Below are 19,617 nucleotides of genomic sequence, written 5' to 3'. Positions count from 1 at the left end.
GCCGAAATCAAGAGTCAGACACTCAACCGACTGAGCCACCCAGGCGCTCTGATACTGAGCCTTTTAAAAAACATTGCAAATCACAGCTGTGTGCCTTCAGATGAGTAGTTCAGCAAAACCAGTGTATTTGCATTTTGGTGTCATATCGTAAGTGGCTTTTCTTTTATGATGGTATAGGAGAAAGAGGAATAGAAAAGATTTAATTTTTAATTAGATTAAATTTATTCATTGATTTATTATAGCAGTATAAATCTATGCTTTCAGAATATTTTAAATTTTTTAATTTGGGGAGCCCGGTCCTATGAGATAAACTTGCAGATGCCCTCATATTTGAAAAGTATGATTTTTGCTACTTTTATACAGATTTATTTGCTGTGAGCCTAAGAAAAGTTTATATATTAATTGCTAGTGTCTTTGGATATGCTCCTGGACCAAAGATTTTAAAGTATCAAAGATGAGAAATGCTATTAAAATGACAGTAATGCCATTTAGGTAGTATTTTCCCACATAAGTGAATTTTTTAAATACCAGAAGTATTAGCTTTTTAAGGATCAAAATATTTTGCGTGAACTTTTTGTTTTATATATAGAAAGCTTTTAAAGATTTCTATTTTTTCTTCTTAAACAATATAGGCAGCAATGTAAATAGCATAGATAACATAATTTAATTTTTTTTTTTTCAACGTTTATTTATTTTTGGGACAGAGAGAGACAGAGCATGAACGGGGGAGGGGCAGAGAGAGAGGGAGACACAGAATCGGAAACAGGCTCCAGGCTCTGAGCCATCAGCCCAGAGCCTGACGCGGGGCTCGAACTCACGGACCGCAAGATCGTGACCTGGCTGAAGTCGGACGCTTAACCGACTGCGCCACCCAGGCGCCCCATAGATAACATAATTTAATCGTGATGGCTGAGGTCATAATTACAAACGTCAGTTATTCTCTTGCACTGAATTCAGTTGTTACCTAGGGCAGTGAATCTCAGCATTTTTGGACCTTGGGGAACTTAAGTAGAGTGGAAGTTTCCACTGCCCATCTAGCACATACACACATCTTTCTACTTCCTATGAAAAAGAATATTTAGTGATAATAGTGAAATGTCATTACTGTACAAGCAAATGGTGGTAGTGTAATATGTATGGTATAATATGTATGTGTGTGTTTGCAGTAGGGGTAAGAATGATTGATATTTGACCCCATTATATGTATCACTCTAAATTAGAGGCCAAAATATGTATAGTTACTAACAAGTATATATTGATGAGCTATATTGATTGTTTTAATAAACTATCAATTCCCAGCAGGAAGAGCAGTTGAATTCCAATTTAAGACAACACTGATAACGATGAATTGATAAGGTGTTTCTGCCTTCATGAAATTGTAGGAATTCACACTATGTGTGTGCTCAGTGGTAGTGTTGCAGAATTGTTATGAATGGCAACTATATTTAGAATACTGAAGTCTGAATTGGAGTCCACATAAGTTCTAATAGCATGCTGTGAATACCAAGATGTAGTTTCTTAGTGACTGACTTAGTAGATGACAGTTGTCCCTTAGTCTTGGATAAAAATGAAAGTCAGTAGTATTATATACGCTTTACTTCTTGAGAAATGAGGAAAAGACTTGGGTTTTTGGATCGGTTTCTTGCACATCAAGAAGACCTTTGCATGTACCAGAGTATGCTTCGATTATGTAATCACTAACTCAGGAGCACTGAAGGTGTATGGATTTACGTTTCTGAGCTGTATCTCCATCTGAGTTTCTTCTTTTTTTTTTTTTTTTTTTTTTAGTTGAACTACAACTAACATACACTGTTGTATTAGTTTTGGTTATACAATATAGTGATTGGACATTCTATACATTATGCAGTGCTCACCACGAGAAGTGTGGTACCATACAACGTTACTACAGTGTTATCGACCATATTCCCTGTGCTGTACTTTTTATCCCTGAGACTTAATTTTTTTTTTTTTTTTGTAACTGGGAGTTTGTACTTCTTAATCCCCTTCCTATTTCACCCCCCTCCCTCCTTGCCTCCCACAACCTCCAGTTTATGAGTCTGTTTCTTAGTTGCTTCTCAGTTCTTACGCCTCTCTTCTTGCTGTTGTGAATGTGCCTTATGCCTGCTTTTAGTATCAGTTTCTCCAGACTCCGTCCTCATTCCTGTCTGTTCCATTCACTTTAGCTTTATTTTTCTTGTTACTTCCAATCTGTTATGGATGGGAAAACCAGATAGAGTTGTTTAGAACTACTCTAAAGTTAGCATGTTGATTCTTAATAAGGATTCTCAGCGCGAGACATAGATTTATGTGTGTTTCTGTGACAACAGTTTCAGACACTCAGCCTTTATTTTCTTCTGGGCTCTTGATGTTGTTTCAGATAGTGCAGGGTGCTGAATAAATGACACCTTTGCATAGGTGAGATATTAACTAAATTAGAGGTTTAGTTTCCTAAATTAGAATTGGGGGATAAAATACTAACTAGAAAGCACATTATAGTAAAATATATTCAAGGAGGCAGCTTTTCATTGGAATTAAAGAGATGTTCCTTTTGTTATATCTGTATATAGAGATAGTTTCTGAGATTTCGTTGTGTATGTTACTGTATTATCCTCCAAAAGATTTTGGCAGGAGGCTTTTAAAAAACTTTTGAGGTATAATTTATACACAGCAGCCCAAAGTTTTACACTGATTTCCCCTTATTCCCACTATCTATGGCCTGATTTTGTATACTTCTGGTTCAACAATATTTTTAAAAATACAAACTTAAAGCCTGATGTATATGCAGGGGTGTGCAGGTCAATGTATATAGGATCTGATACAAAGAATTACAGATTTTATTAATCCCCACAGGTTATATTTGAATATTAACACATTTGAGTTTTCCTGGGACATACACCAAACTAGCTAATAGTAAGAGTTTACTTTTTGTGTGATGAAGCGTATCTGCTAAAGTTGTGTTTTGTTTTGTTTTGTATCATTTTCATAGGCTCCCATGGTCCATTATTGCCTTTACCAAGTCGTTACAGAATGGGCTCTCGAGATACACCTGAGCTTGTGGCGTATCCGTTACCACAGGCTTCTTCCTCTTACATGCATGGAGGAAATCCGTCTGGTTCAGTTGTAATGGTTAGTGGATTACATCAGCTAAAAATGAATTGTTCAAGAGTGTTCAACCTATTCTGCTTATATGGAAATATTGAAAAGGTAAGTTTCATTTCATATTAATTTCTTTTGCTAGGATATCTAGCAGGAAAGTCTGAATAGGCAGTAAATACATGTGTCTTCGCCTTTTATTGGGAACATACAAGTTCTTTTAGTAGTAACCAATGTACGCTAAAAATTCATTAGGTAGGAACTTCAGAAGTTGTTTTTTGTTGGTAAGTGATCGGTATAGGTTGTTGGTACTAAAAATACTTTAAAAATAGAAGTCCAAAACAGTTTAATCAACCACTAGAGTATTATAGACATAAAGCCTGTATTAATTTTATCATTACAAAGAGTTTCTGTCTAGCATTTAACATGTTGAACTGTAGAATTTGAAAGAGCAGTTACTTTCGTGGAGCTTGAGCACAAGTCATGAATTTTTAGGAAAATCCTGGATTTATATACTTGGCCTTCTAAATGCTAGAGTTCTAGTATCTTCTGAGGAACAATGTGCTTTTAGCTCTATCAGTATTTGAAACTGACCCATTTTGAAAGAATGTGTCCAAAACTTTGTCTGGAGGCTTATACTCACTCAAAAAGTAGCAAAACATTTAAATTTTATATATTTTAAAGATCTTTAAAGAGCTGTAACCTTGTTTTCACTAGGCATCTATTTCCCTGATCTGTGATGTTTTGTTCATTGATATAAATACTTAAAATAGTTCTTATCATAAAGTAGATGCTAAACTGTTTTTTAAAGAATCATGGAAAATTTAACTGGGGAAGTGATCGGTAGTCTTAAGTCACCAATTGTTCGATACCCTTGCCAATTTGAGTTTCAGTACTGAGGTAATGTTATTTTTCTCTATTGTTTTAAGTGATTTTAGTGTTCTTTTCACTACAATAAAAAGGTATAAGCATGTGAGTCATAAATGTGTGGGAGGGGGAGCATGGCTTGAATAGTTGGTACTCTTAGTTCTTACTTGGTTTAATTCTAAAGCCTCCTTGATCTGAGGAAGCAACTCAGAAAATCTCTGAGACAAGAATTTCCTCAACATAACAATTTGACCACATTTAGAAAGGAAAGAAAATTCCACTTTTGGTCTAGGGCTAACATATGGGATATCTCTGCTTATGTAACTAGCCAGGAATACAGGGGATAGATTTAGCAATACTGGGAGAAGTAGTCCAGAATTTTTTCACACAGACATTTATCTTAAGACACCTAGGTGTTAGTTAAGGTTTAGGAACTGCATGTTTGATGACTAAATGGGCTTTAGTGTGTATTTTAGCCTTATCACTTAGGTTGTCTCTTTGTGCTTATCATATTTGTAGATAATCAGAATCAGGCAGTTCAATCAACATCTTTAGTATATCTTTGTCTTTTGTGTTATGAACTAATTGTCTCATGATTTAGAAACATAAATCACTTTGTGTGATAAATGCAAAATCTTCTGTGTGCTATTTGAACAATTCTAGTCCCATATCTCAAAAATTTTTAAACATTTTAAATAATATATTATGATACACGAATCTCAAGTTATGATAATCCTTTAAAAGACCTATATATAGTTAATTATTCCTCACCTTTTTTTGAGATTCATGAATATAAGAGCTCCATATTTAATATATTTAGTCATTATTAGATTTGTAGGATGTTATTGGATTAAATCAATGTATAGAAATTTTGCCCGCAAGAAAACAGTTGATTTCGAGCAAAGCTGAAAAGTTCTACTATAACTGAGTTTTGTTTAAATACAGGAGCAGTATAAAAATGCCAAGATAGCCCGTTAAAAAGGATAGTTAGTTGCAAGGGTGGGTATAAATGCTATGCTGCATTTGTTGTGTAAATATGTTTGTAGTGTTCTTTTAAGGCTAACAAATAAGAAGGGAGTATATTCAAGGTATCGTGAATGTTAGTGGTACAGAATAGCTATTTTAAGGACTTTCCAAGGGGCGGGGTACTATGCTGAATAATTATCATACTTCAACCCATCTAACCCTCGTTACTACATTGTTATATATATTAAAATTGGAATAATATAAGAGGATAAGTATGGCCTCTGTCCAAGATGTTATGAGAACTTGTGAAGTAAAGCCTGTGTTTTAAAGTGCCCCTAACCTTGTACAAGCCTTCCTCCTGGCAGTGCTGTCTCAAGGCCATCTTGTATTATTTCTTACAGTATCTTGAGTATTGCCTTAACAGCATTCTGAAAAGTCGGTAATTACTATTTACTTTAAAATTTTTGACCTACCTACCAGAATATAAGTTTCAAGAAGACTGTGTCTATTATGTTCACCATTAATTCCCAGTACCTCACACAGTGTTTATCAAAATGTTTGAGGCACCTAGTAAATGTTTGTTGAATGAGTAAATATTGTTGAATCCTACTAGATGTTACCGTTATCTCCATTTCATAGGGAAGTCTGTGGCTCAGGGAAGTGAAGTAAATTGCCCCAAATCACACAATAAATAGCAGAGTCAGGGTAAGCCTGTGCTCTTCTTTATTGTGCTATATAATAGAATTATAGTCTTCCTTTTTTTTTAAGTTTATTTATTTATTTTGAGAGGGAGAGTGCATGCTCACAAGCAGTGGGAGGGGAGAGAATCCCAAGCAGGCTCCATGCTGACAGTGGGAGCTCAATTTCATGACCCATGAGATCATGACCTGAGCCAAAATCAAGAATCAGACATTTAAGCGACTGACCCATCTAGGCGCCCCTATCATCTTCCTTTTTAACTGTTGAATTTTGATAAGAGCTAGGAGTGTGTAATAGCACAGCAGAATAAAGTCAAGATTCCAGGTGATCTTCTGTATTTGACATCAACCACTTAAATCATACTATCTTTCAGAAATTCTGTTACTGTAGAAGGGAAATAAATAGTCACCTTTTTGGGATTTTGTATTTACAGGTAAAGTTTATGAAGACCATTCCTGGTACAGCACTGGTAGAAATGGGTGATGAGTATGCTGTAGAAAGAGCTGTCACACACCTTAACAATGTCAAATTATTTGGGAAAAGACTTAATGTTTGGTAATTATCTTAAGTGGTAAATTTTAAAAGTGTTAAAAAAAAACTTCATTTTTATTAGAAACATTAATTTCAATTTCAGAATATTTTAATGTAATTGAGAGCACATTTGAAACTAGCACCTATAATGTTACCATTTTAGACAAAGTGTGTTAGGGTCATATAATTCAGGTTTTGCTCACCTATACCTAGTTTTTAGTGTTACCATAAAACAGCCTGTAAAAATGGGCAAGTTTTGTGTAAAGTTTCCTAATACAAGACTGTATCTAAGCTATGAGTGATGGATTATAACTCAAACTAAATTTAAATATTCAAATAAATGTTTAAAATATTAAATATTTAAACCACATTTAAAATAGCTACATTTGTCTTATTTGTTAAAATTGAATGCAGGCATATGTATTAACATTTCGAGACTGTCTACTTGCTGCTTTTTATCTAACAAGCTATGTTCTGTACGTTTTTCCTTCCCAATCTTTAGTGTGTCTAAACAACATTCAGTTGTTCCAAGTCAAATATTTGAGCTGGAGGATGGTACAAGTAGCTACAAAGATTTTGCAATGAGCAAAAATAATCGCTTTACAAGTGCTGGTCAAGCATCTAAGAATATAATTCAGCCGCCCTCGTGTGTGCTGCATTATTATAATGTTCCATTGTGTGTCACAGAGGAGACCTTCACCAAGGTGGGTGCTGAAATAGAGTTGTGCAGAATGTTCTGTCTTATTTTAAAATTTAAAATATTTTAGCCTCATTTTAAAGTCTTGCGCTGTTCATCTACTTTTGATGTTAATAGTATTCTGTTATTTATTTGGTACTTTATAGTTCATTCTTTGGTCATTGTACTTTTCTGGCTTCCATTCTGCATTAGTCTTTTGTTGGTTTGTGGCTCAGTCTTTTTGAGAGTTGGATTGAGAGTGAGAGACCTTACTTCTGGAATCAGAAAGTTCTTTTACTATGCCCTTAAATCTTGCCCATAAAAAAATGTTATCTATCCCTACCTTTTTGCCTAAATGTAGGAAATATTTCAGAAAAGAATTGATTTTCTGGAACTCCACTCCCTACCTTAGACACTAGATAAATCTTGGTCAGCTCTGAAAATATGTATTTCAGTTACCAGTTTGTGGTTTTATTGTATAGCACTAAATAAGTTACATAGTTCACAGAATATCACTTTTTTTTAGTTGATTTTCTCCTAGAATTTACTAATCTAAAAAGTGTTTGATGTAATTCATGCATGCCAGTCTTAAATGCTGCCATAAATTTACTTTCTTAAAAAAACAGGAATATTATTATTTTGGCCATATTTTTAATGGAGTTTTACATTTCTTTGACAGTTATGTAATGACCATGAAGTTCTTACATTCATCAAATATAAAGTGTTTGATGCAAAACGTAAGTGCACATTCCCTCTTTTTAGGTTTTCTGGTTAAACTGATGACAAGCAAATAACAACTGGATTTGTGTTTCTTTGTTTTGTTTTAGCTTCTGCCAAAACACTTTCTGGGCTGTTAGAATGGGAATGCAAAACTGATGCAGTGGAAGCCCTTACCGCACTTAATCACTACCAGATAAGAGTTCCAAGTAAGTGAAATTGTGTCATAATTATTCAATAGCAGTTACTGTCAAAACATTAGTAATTTTACCATAACAATTACTGTCTTTTTAATATAGAGAAGTACAAAATAAAAAGGCGTATAAATCCCACCCCCCACACAATCCTTATGTTAGTTCCCTATTGCTTGTATAACAGATTACCACTTTCAGCAGTTTAAGACAGCAAACTGAGGGTCAGTAATCTGGGGACAGTTTAGCTGGGTATTTCTAGCTTAGGATCTCTCGAGGTTGTGGTCAAGCTGTTTTCTGGGTCTACAGTCATTTCAAGTCATGCTTGGGGACTGGGAAATCCATTTCCAAGTTCACTTACGTGGTCCTTTGCAAGTCCAGTCAAGTTACATTGGCCATTTCATGGTAGCTGGCTTTCTTCAGAGTAAGTGATCCAAAGGAAATGAGAGCAAAAACCAAACCAGAAGCCACAATGTCTTTTATACCCTAATATTTGGAAATGACATACTATCATTTATGCTGTATTTTAATTGCACAGACCAACTGTGGTACAGTGTGGGAGGAGACTGTACAGGGCTATGAATATCAGAAGGGTGGATCATCGAGGCCATCTTGGATGCTGGCTCCCACAATCCCTCTTGATGTTTTTAGAAGAAAGTAATACATACATACATTTATATGGTTAAAAAGCTTAAAGCACATAAGGGTACAAAATGAAAGTTAAAGGTTTCTACAACTTACAATCTGTTTGTCTTCTTTATTCCTCCTCCAGTGTATGTATATCTACATTTAAAAAATTTACATAAAATGTTTTGTTTTTTTTTAATATTTTGAGAGGGTGCATGCATGCACCTGTGCGTGTATAAAAGTGGGGGAGGGACAGAGGGAGAAAAAGGGGGAGAGAGAGAGAGAGAGAGAGAGAAAGAGAGAGAGAGAATCTTAAGGAGGCTCCTTGCTCAGTGTGGAGCCAGGTGAAGGGCTCAGTCTCACAACTGTGAGATGGTGACCTGAGCCAAAATCAAGAGTTGGATTCTTAACTGACTGAGCCACCCAGGCACACCCACAAAATGGTTCTTCTTTGTTGTTGTTATTATTGTTGTTGTTGTTATTGTTGTTGTTAGCGCAAGTTGGGAAGAGGGACAGAGGGGGGAGAGAGAGAGAGAATCTTTTACTTTTTCATTTGAGAGAGAGAAAGCAGGAGAGAGGGGCAGAGGGTGAGAGACAGAGACAGAATCCCAAGCAGGCTCCATATTCAGTGCAGAGCCCAATGTGGGGCTCAGTCCCGTGACCCTGGGATCATGACCTGAGCCGAAATCAAGAGTCGGATGCTCAACCAACTGAGCCACCCAGGTGCCCCCAAAATGGTTCTCCTGTACATATTCTTCTTTGCCTTACTGGTTTCATTTACTATGTCTTAGAGCTATTTCTGTATCAGCACATGCAAAGCCACTTTTTTTTTTTTTTAAAGCACAGGCATAGTAGCTATTCATGGTGGAGATGTACCACAATTTGATTTATCATGAATACTGGTTTTAATTTGTATCAAATGAAATTGTCTCTCTGTTTAATCTTTCCAAAATGGTAAATGGCCTCTTTTTCTACCATGCAAAGAACACTCAAGTATATAACTTCTTTTTTTTTTTTTTTTTTTATTTTTTTTTTTTTTTTTTTTTTTTTAGTTTTTTTTATTTTTGGGACAGAGAGAGACAGAGCATGAACGGGGGAGGGGCAGAGAGAGAGGGAGACACAGAATCGGAAACAGGCTCCAGGCTCTGAGCCATCAGCCCAGAGCCTGACGCGGGGCTCGAACTCCCAGACTGCGAGATCGTGACCTGGCTGAAGTCGGACGCTTAACCGACTGCGCCACCCAGGCGCCCCTCAAGTATATAACTTCTGAAGCGTTGTGCTGTGTACTTTGATCCTGGATCTAAAGGGTGTTAAAAGTTTATTTTTCTAAATATTGGAAGAAAAAATATTACTAACTTAATTAGGTATGATGAGGAAAGAAAGGAAAAATACACACTGAGGATTTATGGGTACAATAACATATTGAGGATTTACTTTAAAATATTCTAGCTCCCAGGGGCACCTGGGTGGCTCAGTCGGTTGAGCATCCAACTTTGGCTCAGGTCATGATTACACAGTTCGTGAGTTCAAGTCCCGCGTCAGGCTCTGTGCTGACAGCTCAGAGCCTGGAGCCTGCTTCAGATTCTGTGTCTCCCTCTGTCTCCGCCCCTCCCCCACTCACGCTCTGTCTTTCTCAAAATGAATAAATGGTTAAAAAAAATTGTTTTTTATATTCTAGCTCCCAAAAAGTGTGTGGAGGGTAGGTAGATAAAACTGTCAAATTTTGACAATTATTAAAATTAGGTGATAGAGGGGCACCTGGGTGGCTCAGTTGGTTAAGCGGCCGACTTTGGCTTAGGTCATGATCTCGTGGTCCCTGAGCTTGAGCTCCGCATCGAGCTCTGTGCTGACATCTCAGAGCCTGAAGCCTACTTTGGATTCTGTGTCTCCGTCTCTCTCTGCCCCTCTCCAACTCATACTCTGTCTCTCTCACTCTCAAAAATAAATAAACATAAAAAATTAAAACAAAAAATTGGGTGACATATAGGGGTTTGTCATACTAATCTATAAATTTTTTTATGTTTGAAAATTTTAATTAAAAGATAAAAAATAAATAGGAATATCTCATTTAACTTTTTAGTCACAAAAGTAAATTTTAGGTAGTGAATCATAGCTTAATATTAGAAGGTTTTTATTTGTTTATTTATTTTTAAAGTTTATTTTTGAGAGAGAGATTGCAAGCAGGCTCCACTGGTAGTGTGGAGCCCGATGCAGGGCTTGAACCCATGAACCGTGAGATCATGACCTGAGCCGAAACCAAGAGCCAGACACTTAACTGACTGAGCCTCCCAGGCACCCCTCAATAGAAGTTTTTTAAAGGCTTAAAATTACATATATATTTGAGACATAGACAAGATAGTATATGAATTTTAAACTCCTTGGAGGGGCGCCTGGGTGGCGCAGTCGGTTAAGCGTCCGACTTCAACCAGGTCACGATCTCGCGGTCCGTGAGTTCGAGCCCCGCGTCAGGCTCTGGGCTGATGGCTCAGAGCCTGGAGCCTGTTTCCGATTCTGCGTCTCCCTCTCTCTCTGCCCCTCCCCCGTTCATGCTCTGTCTCTCTCTGTCCCAAAAATAAATAAACGTTGAAAAAAAAAAATAAAAATAAACTCCTTGGAGGCTAGAACAATTATTTATCTTTTTATCCTCTCCAGTGTCATGCAAATACTTGTTATTTATAAGCTTTTTCCTTTATAGGAATGTTTTTCTTGAAGGATGATAGCTTTTAATACATTAAGATACCAGAATTATTTCTTTGCATAATCAAATAAGGAAGAATTATTTCTGTCTAGTCTGAAAAGTTAAGGAAAAATGTATAAAATGGAAAAATTTTTGTGGATCATACTGTTTTTATTGAGTAATTTTAGAATTTAATAGTAGATCTTCTGGAACTTTTTCAGTTTATTAATATTTTCCTATACATTCCACTCTTGTCCCATTTCCCAGCCTGTATTTGAAATGGCTTTTATAGAGGAACTGCCATTCTAATGTATTCTGCAAAGGGAGCTTTGCTGGTGAACATAAGCCTAATCCTATACTATTTATCTGTAATGATTAATTAATTCACTAAGAAGCATTGAGTTCCTCTGTGTGTCAGATAATGTTCAGCAGTAGGAATGTAACCGTGGACAGAGTCCCTGTCTTCATGTAGGTTAACTGCCGGTAGCGATGTACAGAAGTAATCTTCCCTTTTCCTTGCATAGAAATTTTCCTTCTTTATGTTTCTGCTCCTGATGCTATACGAAGGTGAAATAATTGACTCTGCTAATTCAAGGTAATCTTGAAAGTTTGATGAAGTGAACTGTTAACTTTGTTTTTTAATTTTTACAGATGGTTCCAATCCCTACACATTGAAGCTTTGCTTTTCTACATCATCCCATTTATAAGAAGAGAAGAGCATGTTAGAATTTATGTTCACCTTTATTACAGTTTTAAAGCTACACTTCATTAAAAAAAATCTAAGATTGTTGATCTAATGTTGCCTTGCTTCCTTTGATTTAAGATCCTGTTCTGTAATAAACAAATATTTTGCCTTGAGTAAATTTGTTGTAAAGTTAAATATTGAATTGTTTTCATTTTAAAATAGAATATCATAATGTAGACTATCTACAGCTTCCTTGTAGATTACTCAAATATATGATTTCTAATCTTATTATTTTTCTTCCACAGTGAAAATATATTTGCATTCTTAATGCTAACTATCTGCAAGTATTTTTCCATTGTGTATGAGATTAATGCAGGTGAAAGTATTGCATTTTAATATTATAGAATTCCTATTATATGTTTAGATGTTTACGTATGTTGCAGTTATTCATATTAAACATAACTTGTATTTATTAAGTATTTTAATCAAGTTTGAGAATAACATTGCACATAATGAATTTTAAGTACTAAAGATTTAGCTGATTTTATATTTCTGAAAGGCTAACAGACATGGGTACACTTGTACAGTATGCACTCAAACTTATTTAAATTGGTGTAATTTTTTTTTTTTTTTTAAGTCATTGTCCATTTGTATTGACATGCCTCTGTTTCTAGTTCCAGTTTGGAGATTTTATAAAGTTACAACAATGAGTTAATGTGTTCATCTTCATTTGTTGCATGTGACTTGATCTTGAAAACACATCTGGTGTTTGGCATTGAGATTTTAATGGAAGTTTTATGATTAACAGTTCCTCTTCTTGCTAACCTGAGATCCATGGATGGGCTTTAGGGAGTTCGTGAACCCCTTAATATTGGATGTAGAATTTTGGGTACTTGCATTTTTATTTTTTACTCTTGAATCCATCAGTAATATATGTATTTTTCTATATGGTGCAAGGTGTAAGGATCTAATTTTATTTTTATTCCAAACAGATAGCTATTTGTTTCAACACCATTTATTAAACATTCTTTCTCCCATTGGAACTGTTTTTTTTCCTTTTTTTGGAAAATAATATATCTCAAGGAGGTGTAAGGACTAAACATGGTATTAAGAGACTATAGCACACTTGTTATCAAATTCATAGCTTTTTTATAATAAAAATGTGATGTAGCCATTTTATATTTATCTTTAATAGAAGGGGAATATGTTTCATCTACCTAGAATAACTGAAGTCTATAGTTAGCAGTAGCAGTTTTGTGATCTTGAGACTTTTAAACAAATTTCCAAGTAGAAGTTCTATTTAGATCTTTTGTAAAAGTATTATTTTGAATTTTAACATAAAAACAGTCTGCCTTAATCCATTGAGAAATGAGGCAGGAGTTTAAAAAATTTTAGAGCTGTTGAATAGGAAGTTAAGATGGAAAGTAAACACACGTTAACATTTATTTTCCCTTGAATTTTAACAGCTGTGAACCAGTGTCCCTTTAGCTCTCTAAAGATCTAGAAAAATTTAAATTCAATCTAGAGGCATTACATGGAACCCAGTAAGTTATGCCAAGGGCACCTTGTGTATGAACTGTAAGTGTATGATACTGGGCTCTGTGTGTTCCTCATTCATTCGTTGCCAATTTTATGTTTACCTAACTCTACGATAACCAAATCTTTTTTCCCCCCTCCCCTATACTTTTTACATTTGTTGCAAAATGAAATTATCTTTATTTTAAAAGGTAATTTCTGAGTTTATGTAATAGTTGTCTCCCTCCCTTTCCCTTTTCTGAAAACTAATAGTGATGTCAGCATTCTAGATTATTTTGTGCCTAAGATTTTAGGAAACACACCCATGGATGGTGACAAGTCTTAATTAATTTAGATTTGGCTTAAATGGTATTGACTTTTAGATATGAACTCTGTCTTAATGCTCTTTCCCCAACAGAATGATGAGTAAATTCCTAAGGTGTAAAGTATTGTTAAGTTATACCTTGCTGATCTATACACTGGTATGTCAGCCCTATACTATTGTTATCAGTAATGTCTTTGACAGTTTACTTGGGTGTCACTACTGTTAATACCTGATACTATCTGATCCTGGAATGGAATTGGCTTTGGCAACATTCTGTATTTCCTTAGCCTTAACAACGTTAGATAAACATTCTTTGTGCTATCTTTCTGCTTTTAGGAGAACATGAAAGAGTAGATGCTATAGCTATAAAGAAATAATAGCTTTGAGTTTATTTTTTAAGTATTGGAATCCTATCCCATATCTAAATCCCATTAAATATTAGGAAATATATCTGTATAACTGAGTTAAGGAATATAAGCTGCCTTTTAAAATCCTCACTTTCCTGCTGAGGGTATTACCTCAAATAAAATTTATGGTTGCAGCTGACATGAGACTTACGAACATCCTAGTGATTTGGTTATCCAGACTATATTTTCTAGGACTCTAGTTGAGAGAAGAAAATAAAAACTACCAAATGGGGTTAGTTACATTTCATCTTTTCTTTTCTTTTTTTATTGCAAGGATAGGTTGCTAGGTAACTGCTTTTTAGTAGTTACCATTGATACTCCATTCTTTCTAGAATAAAGAAATTTTGACCATAGAGCATTCTTCCATAATTAGGAAGCAAAAGCACAAGGAACTTTGCTTCACTTAAAAAGTTCTTCAGGTGGGGCACCTGGGTGGCTCAGTCGGTTAAGCGTCTGACTTTGGCTCAGGTCATGATCTCAAGGTTCGTGAGTTCAAGCCCTGTTTTGGGCTCTGCCCTGACAGTGAGGAGCCTGCTTGGGATTCTCTTTCCCTCTCTCTCAGCCCCTTATCTGTGCATGCATGCCTGCTCTCTATATCTCTCAAAAATAGGTAAACATTTAAAAAAAAGAATTTTGTAAATACAAACTCTTTTTGTATACAGTACAATGAATTTCATAGGAATGCAACTACCTTGTAAATCAAGGAAAGATGATTGCAGTATTTCCGAGAGTTCTTTGCTATTTTGGAAAATTAGGTCATTGAAAGATTGAGTTGACATTACATTGATATTATAACACATCAGGGTCAGTTTTCATTTGCAGCAGTCATACTCATCTCTTTGTCTTCTACTGTAACCATTCCTGAACATTTATGCTTCACAGTATGCAGGTCAGGTTTTATATAACTAAGGTTTTATGTTGTTTTCTTTCAAATATTGTGTGTGCGTGTGCATGCATGTGTGTGTAGGTAGGTGGGAGGGTAGGTAGGTATAATCAAGGAAGTTTATTTGAGCATAATGTTAAAGATGTCAGATTGTCTGGATTGGGAACCATTGCTTTAACCTAATCTGGTTCTGGGTTGAACTGGTAAACCTAGGTTGATCCAAAGACAGCGAAGCCTAGGATTTGTTGAAGAACGGGTCCCAAAGTCGTGTGGTCTGCATTTATGAGGTAGGCCTGGGACTGTATTGCCATTTTGCTATCTTGAGAGATACCAGCAGGTGGGGAAAAAAAGAAACAGAAGAGGATAGAACTAATTTAGACAGCTGTGGAAACCACTGTGAGCATAGGCTACTTTGCTCATGCTCCGTAGACTCCTGTCTTCAGAGTTCCCTTCTCAGTTTGAAGTCCTAGCTAGACATTTTTAAGAATGTCTAAGTGCCTAAATCTCACCTTAAGCCATTGTAGTGTACAAACAACACAAATGAAAGAGTACAGAGAATTGTTTGACAGGTAGCCCTGTTTTTAAACTGAGCTATTTTTATCTTTTTGCCAGTCTGGGCTTATGACTCCCATTGTATTTTCCCACTTTGAATTTTTTTGTCCTAAGTAGTACCATAAAGTTTAAACATAAGTCAAATACCTCTGGACACTTTTCTATACTGAAGCTATTCTCTGTAGGTTTGTTAGGGAGTTGCTTTTAATATATACTCAACCTAAAAATTCTCTCCGTTGTGTACTTCACTCCTTTTATGTAAATCTTACAGAACTTAATTGAATTAAGTAGAAGCACTGAATTAGTGCCAATTTCTGATTTGAAAACATACACAGCTCCCTAATATGACACAGTAATCAGACCAAAGCTACTGAACAACCTTGAAATATTTGCTTTGAGTTGATTTGATAATCTGGTTATCATTTGTTTTTTTTCTCCTGAGAAACACCAAGAGAAATCAAGAGCAATATTAATTCTTTCTGGGGAATAGTTATGGATTATTGAAAGTCTGGAAAGTAAACTAGTAAATGGCCTCAAATATTGTGATTATTACCATAATTTAAGTATTAGCTAATTAGGTAACTGAATACCAGTGGGATAGTTGGGGGACTTGAAACCTGATTATAATTTAGGATTGTGAAACTTAGGTTGTTAAGATGGTTATTGAAGTGGTTTTGTTTATTTGAAATACCTTTTTTTTAAAGACAGTAGGGTGAGAAAAACGTAGATAACACCTGTGTTGCATAGTAATACTTGGCATGATTTGCAACAGTTAGAAAAGAGGATTTCGCAGGTGGCAGGGGCGGGGAGGGGTCGGATGGTTGGAGGGCTGAGGAAGAGGAACGATTCCATGAGTAGAAACTAGAATCCTACTGATAGCCAGTCCATCTGCAGATTTTGCCTTAGTTTCGACAAAAACCATTCCAGAAATGTCGCTTGCAACCATTTGGCTTCTTGGACATTTAACTCATTTATTTTTTTTTAATATCTGTTAAGCGCATGGAATGTACCAGACATTAGAAGTTCAAACAGACAGTTAGCTTTTAACAGTCAGTAGGTTAATTTGAGCTTACAAAGGAACCAATAGAAGAATGGCAAAGGTATCTTCCCAGATAGGAAACACTATTCCCTAAGTAGGAGGAACTAAAAATCAATTAGTGAATCTCTGATCTTTGAGTAATATATTTAAATCTGTTCTTTTGTGAATTCTATAAAATGGAAAAATGAGGTCAAGGAGTGATTAGCACTGCGTGGGTGTGTGGAGGGCAGCGGTATGATAATTATGTTTCACAAACTAATGATGAGAAGCCCAGATACTGTGATCTGTTAAAGTTTAACAAAACCTTGTAGGGATGCTATGACCTGAAGTTCAATTTGAAGTAAAACCCAGATGTTAATCCTTAAGATTCTTATATGAACAAAAAAGCCCTTTTGTTTCATTAAGTTAATTGATCTTTCTCAGTGACTGGAAGTGTTAGCTGTATTTGCCCAAAGTATTAATTGCTGTGGTAAAATGACAGAAAGTAGAATAGGTGGTTGCCGGGGACTGGGGGAGGGGTGAGGGGTGACTGGGGAGTGACAGCTAACGGGTACAGGATTTTGGTGGGGGTGGTGTGTGATGATATTCCTCTGGAACTAGATGGTGGTGGTGGTTAGCCAAATTGTGACGTACTAAATGCCATGGAATTGTACACGTTAAAATGGGAATAAAAAAAAGGTCTGGCCCAGCGACCCTTCAGTTTAGAGAAGGGTCAATACAGTGAGTGCGTCAGGACTTTCATGTAGCTGGCTAGATAGGTTGAGGAAGGAATGTGGGGCATGGGGGAAAGTGGGTTACTTTTACCAACACCAGCAGAACATGTGATTCTAGATCTGGTTTATGGTTGTATTGCTCTGATGGCTGGTCACTTCTCGTCTGTCATCCTGGACTATGGGGCAGGGGAGTTGGAGCCAGGAAAGAGCCCACTGGAGTTTTGTGAACAGTGAGCAGTTAGGAAAGAGGGTTTGGGAAAGGGAGGGATGATTCTGTAAGTGAAAAGTAGAATTTCTCTGCATTCCTAAACCAGGGTAGTGCGCTAGCTGCTCAGTTCAGGTTCTGCTGGGACTCTGTCCTAAGTTTTGAGCTGTCTTCACTTAAGGAGCCTCAGCCTACAGGCAGACGTTTATAATTCTACCCAAATTTCCTTGAAAGTTCATAGACTGTCTTATCCAGTCTACCTGATTGTATTTGGACTTTCATCCATTTGCTAACATTCATAGTTGCTTCAAAGTCTTGAGCAATTAGACCCTGGCTTATATAGAAAATAATATGTGAAACCAAAAATGTTTATGTATATAATATATAAATTTTTGCTCATGGTTTGCTCAAGAGAGCTTTAGGAGACTTATCTAAAATGAGAAGGCTAATGCATTTTGTTTTATGCATCTGTACGATACATGATAAACCCTAAGCGTTTTCTGCCTAATAGAAAATAATTGAGAGGACTGATGCCAATATCAATGACCTCAATCATGGTAGAGCTTTTCTTGCTAAACTGTTATAAGTAATATCTACAGAGCTGTTGCCAATCCAAATTCATTGTTCTAAAAAGGCCTCATACAATTGTTTATTTAACAGCAAGATACTTCTCAGCAAAGTGCTGTTGTTTGAGCTGAAATTTCTACCACTGGACCAAAAAGACCAAAATCGTTTCACAGCCTATTGTACCTCCTCCTGCTGTGTAATAACCCTGTGCTCCCTAGAGTTTCTGCTCTAAACACTAGTCTCAGTTAGTAAAACCTGTTATTTTCCTTAGTTCATTTATGTTTCTGAGGAAGGTAGGACCGCTTTGGGGAATTATTTCCATTATGTGTGAATGAGGACCACATGGTTTATAAATTGTAGAGTAAGACCCTGAAAATGCACAGGGCAAACATCTTAGAGCCCCACCCTCAACCTACTTGCCATCAGGTGTGACACATTGGACTGAGCTGTAACTATAACCCAAGGTTGTTTAATGGGCTGTGGTGCTTTTCCAATGAAGAGCATGTGATTGTATTTGGTGCAAAGGGCAGAGACTGAGGAAGGAGAGCTGGATTGTAGTAATGGTTCCTAGGTCTAGTGTTGATACAATGTAGGGTTTAGGCTGCGTGACGCTGTTTGCTCAAGAAAGCAGTTCTATTTGGTGGTGTTTTGTTGTTGTTTCTTTTCTGACCTAGCAGTTCTCAACTGAGGAAAGGGGCTGTTGAAATTATTTGGATAAAATCAGTAAAATTGTTCCTGAGTAACAGGTGTTTTTTTGTCTGAATTATCCAGATAGGTTTCCTAAATGGATCAAATTAATTATTCTTGTTGCCTAGTAATTTTGCAAATTTTCTAGTGAATAGAGGAAAGGATCAGGCTGCCTACCAATTTCTTGCATCTGGAATGTTCATGTGAAGATCCTTAAAGCTGGTATATGTCACAGAAGTAGCTTGGATAAGGGGAAGAAATTTCTATCCTAGCTTATGGGAAGCTAGCTGAGGAGATCATTGCCAAGCAACAGTGGTTCCATTCCATGGTATTCCCTAATGACATCAGCCACCTCTTAATGCGGGTTATGGGTAAGATAGATGGGGCCAGGTTATGTGATGGAGGAGGGGAATGACAGTGTTTGGCATACCTGGGTATTGGGTTTGCCTTTCTAAGCTTGCAGTATCTGAGGTACACCAGATGATTCTGACTCAGAGTGGGAGCAAAGAAACACAGTAGTTAGAATTTTTATTTTGTTCCCCCCAAAGCTATGTGGCTTTGAGAAAAATCTAGACATTTGTGATCACAAGAAAATCTCACTGTGCATTGCCCATCTTGTGAGAGGGAGTGATCGTAGGCATTTTAAAAATAGCTCCATTAAATGGGCGACACCTTACTGGAAAGACCTGGATGATAGTCTGTCTGGACTATAGTCACACTATATCAACCAAAAGTCCTGCTGTGATCATCTTGCCAACTCCCAAAGATTCTTAGAAGAAACCTTTCTGTCCTGGCAGACAGGTGAGTGGATACAATGCAGGAAAAGACACTGTGCCTTGATTGTGGGACCTGGCTTCTTTGTCCCAGCTACTCTACTAATGAGCTGTGTGACCTTGAGCGAAGTCATTTAAGGTCCCTTAAACCTTAGATCCTTTATGTGTAAGATGAGAATAACAGTATCTGTCCTACTTACCTCACAATGAAATAATATATAT

General features: G+C 36.4%; 1 protein-coding gene and 1 non-coding gene across 3 annotated transcripts in view; both read left to right on the top strand.

Annotated features, from left to right (window-relative positions):
- HNRNPLL (heterogeneous nuclear ribonucleoprotein L like) overlaps positions 1-12,439 on the top strand; it is a 38,395-nt gene extending 25,956 nt beyond the window's left edge. For both annotated transcript variants that reach the window (XM_040496559.1, XM_040496558.1), the window contains 6 exons: positions 2,987-3,204; positions 6,059-6,180; positions 6,659-6,860; positions 7,512-7,569; positions 7,660-7,758; positions 11,696-12,439. In XM_040496559.1, the coding sequence (XP_040352493.1) occupies positions 2,987-3,204; positions 6,059-6,180; positions 6,659-6,860; positions 7,512-7,569; positions 7,660-7,758; positions 11,696-11,751 (755 nt within the window). In that variant the 3' untranslated portion in view covers positions 11,752-12,439. The remainder of the gene's footprint in view (positions 1-2,986; positions 3,205-6,058; positions 6,181-6,658; positions 6,861-7,511; positions 7,570-7,659; positions 7,759-11,695) is intronic.
- LOC121044636 (U6 spliceosomal RNA) lies at positions 5,150-5,251 on the top strand. The gene has a single exon (XR_005797400.1). It is a non-coding gene; the product is annotated as a U6 spliceosomal RNA (small nuclear RNA).
- Positions 12,440-19,617: the final 7,178 nt, after the last annotated feature.

The sequence above is a fragment of the Herpailurus yagouaroundi genome, unplaced genomic scaffold (genome assembly GCF_014898765.1).
Source record: "Herpailurus yagouaroundi ecotype Mexico unplaced genomic scaffold, PumYag 188, whole genome shotgun sequence".
Lineage (NCBI taxonomy): Eukaryota > Metazoa > Chordata > Mammalia > Carnivora > Felidae > Herpailurus > Herpailurus yagouaroundi.
The sequence above is the reverse complement of the archived record's forward strand: the minus strand, read 5'-3'. Positions and strand labels throughout refer to the sequence as shown.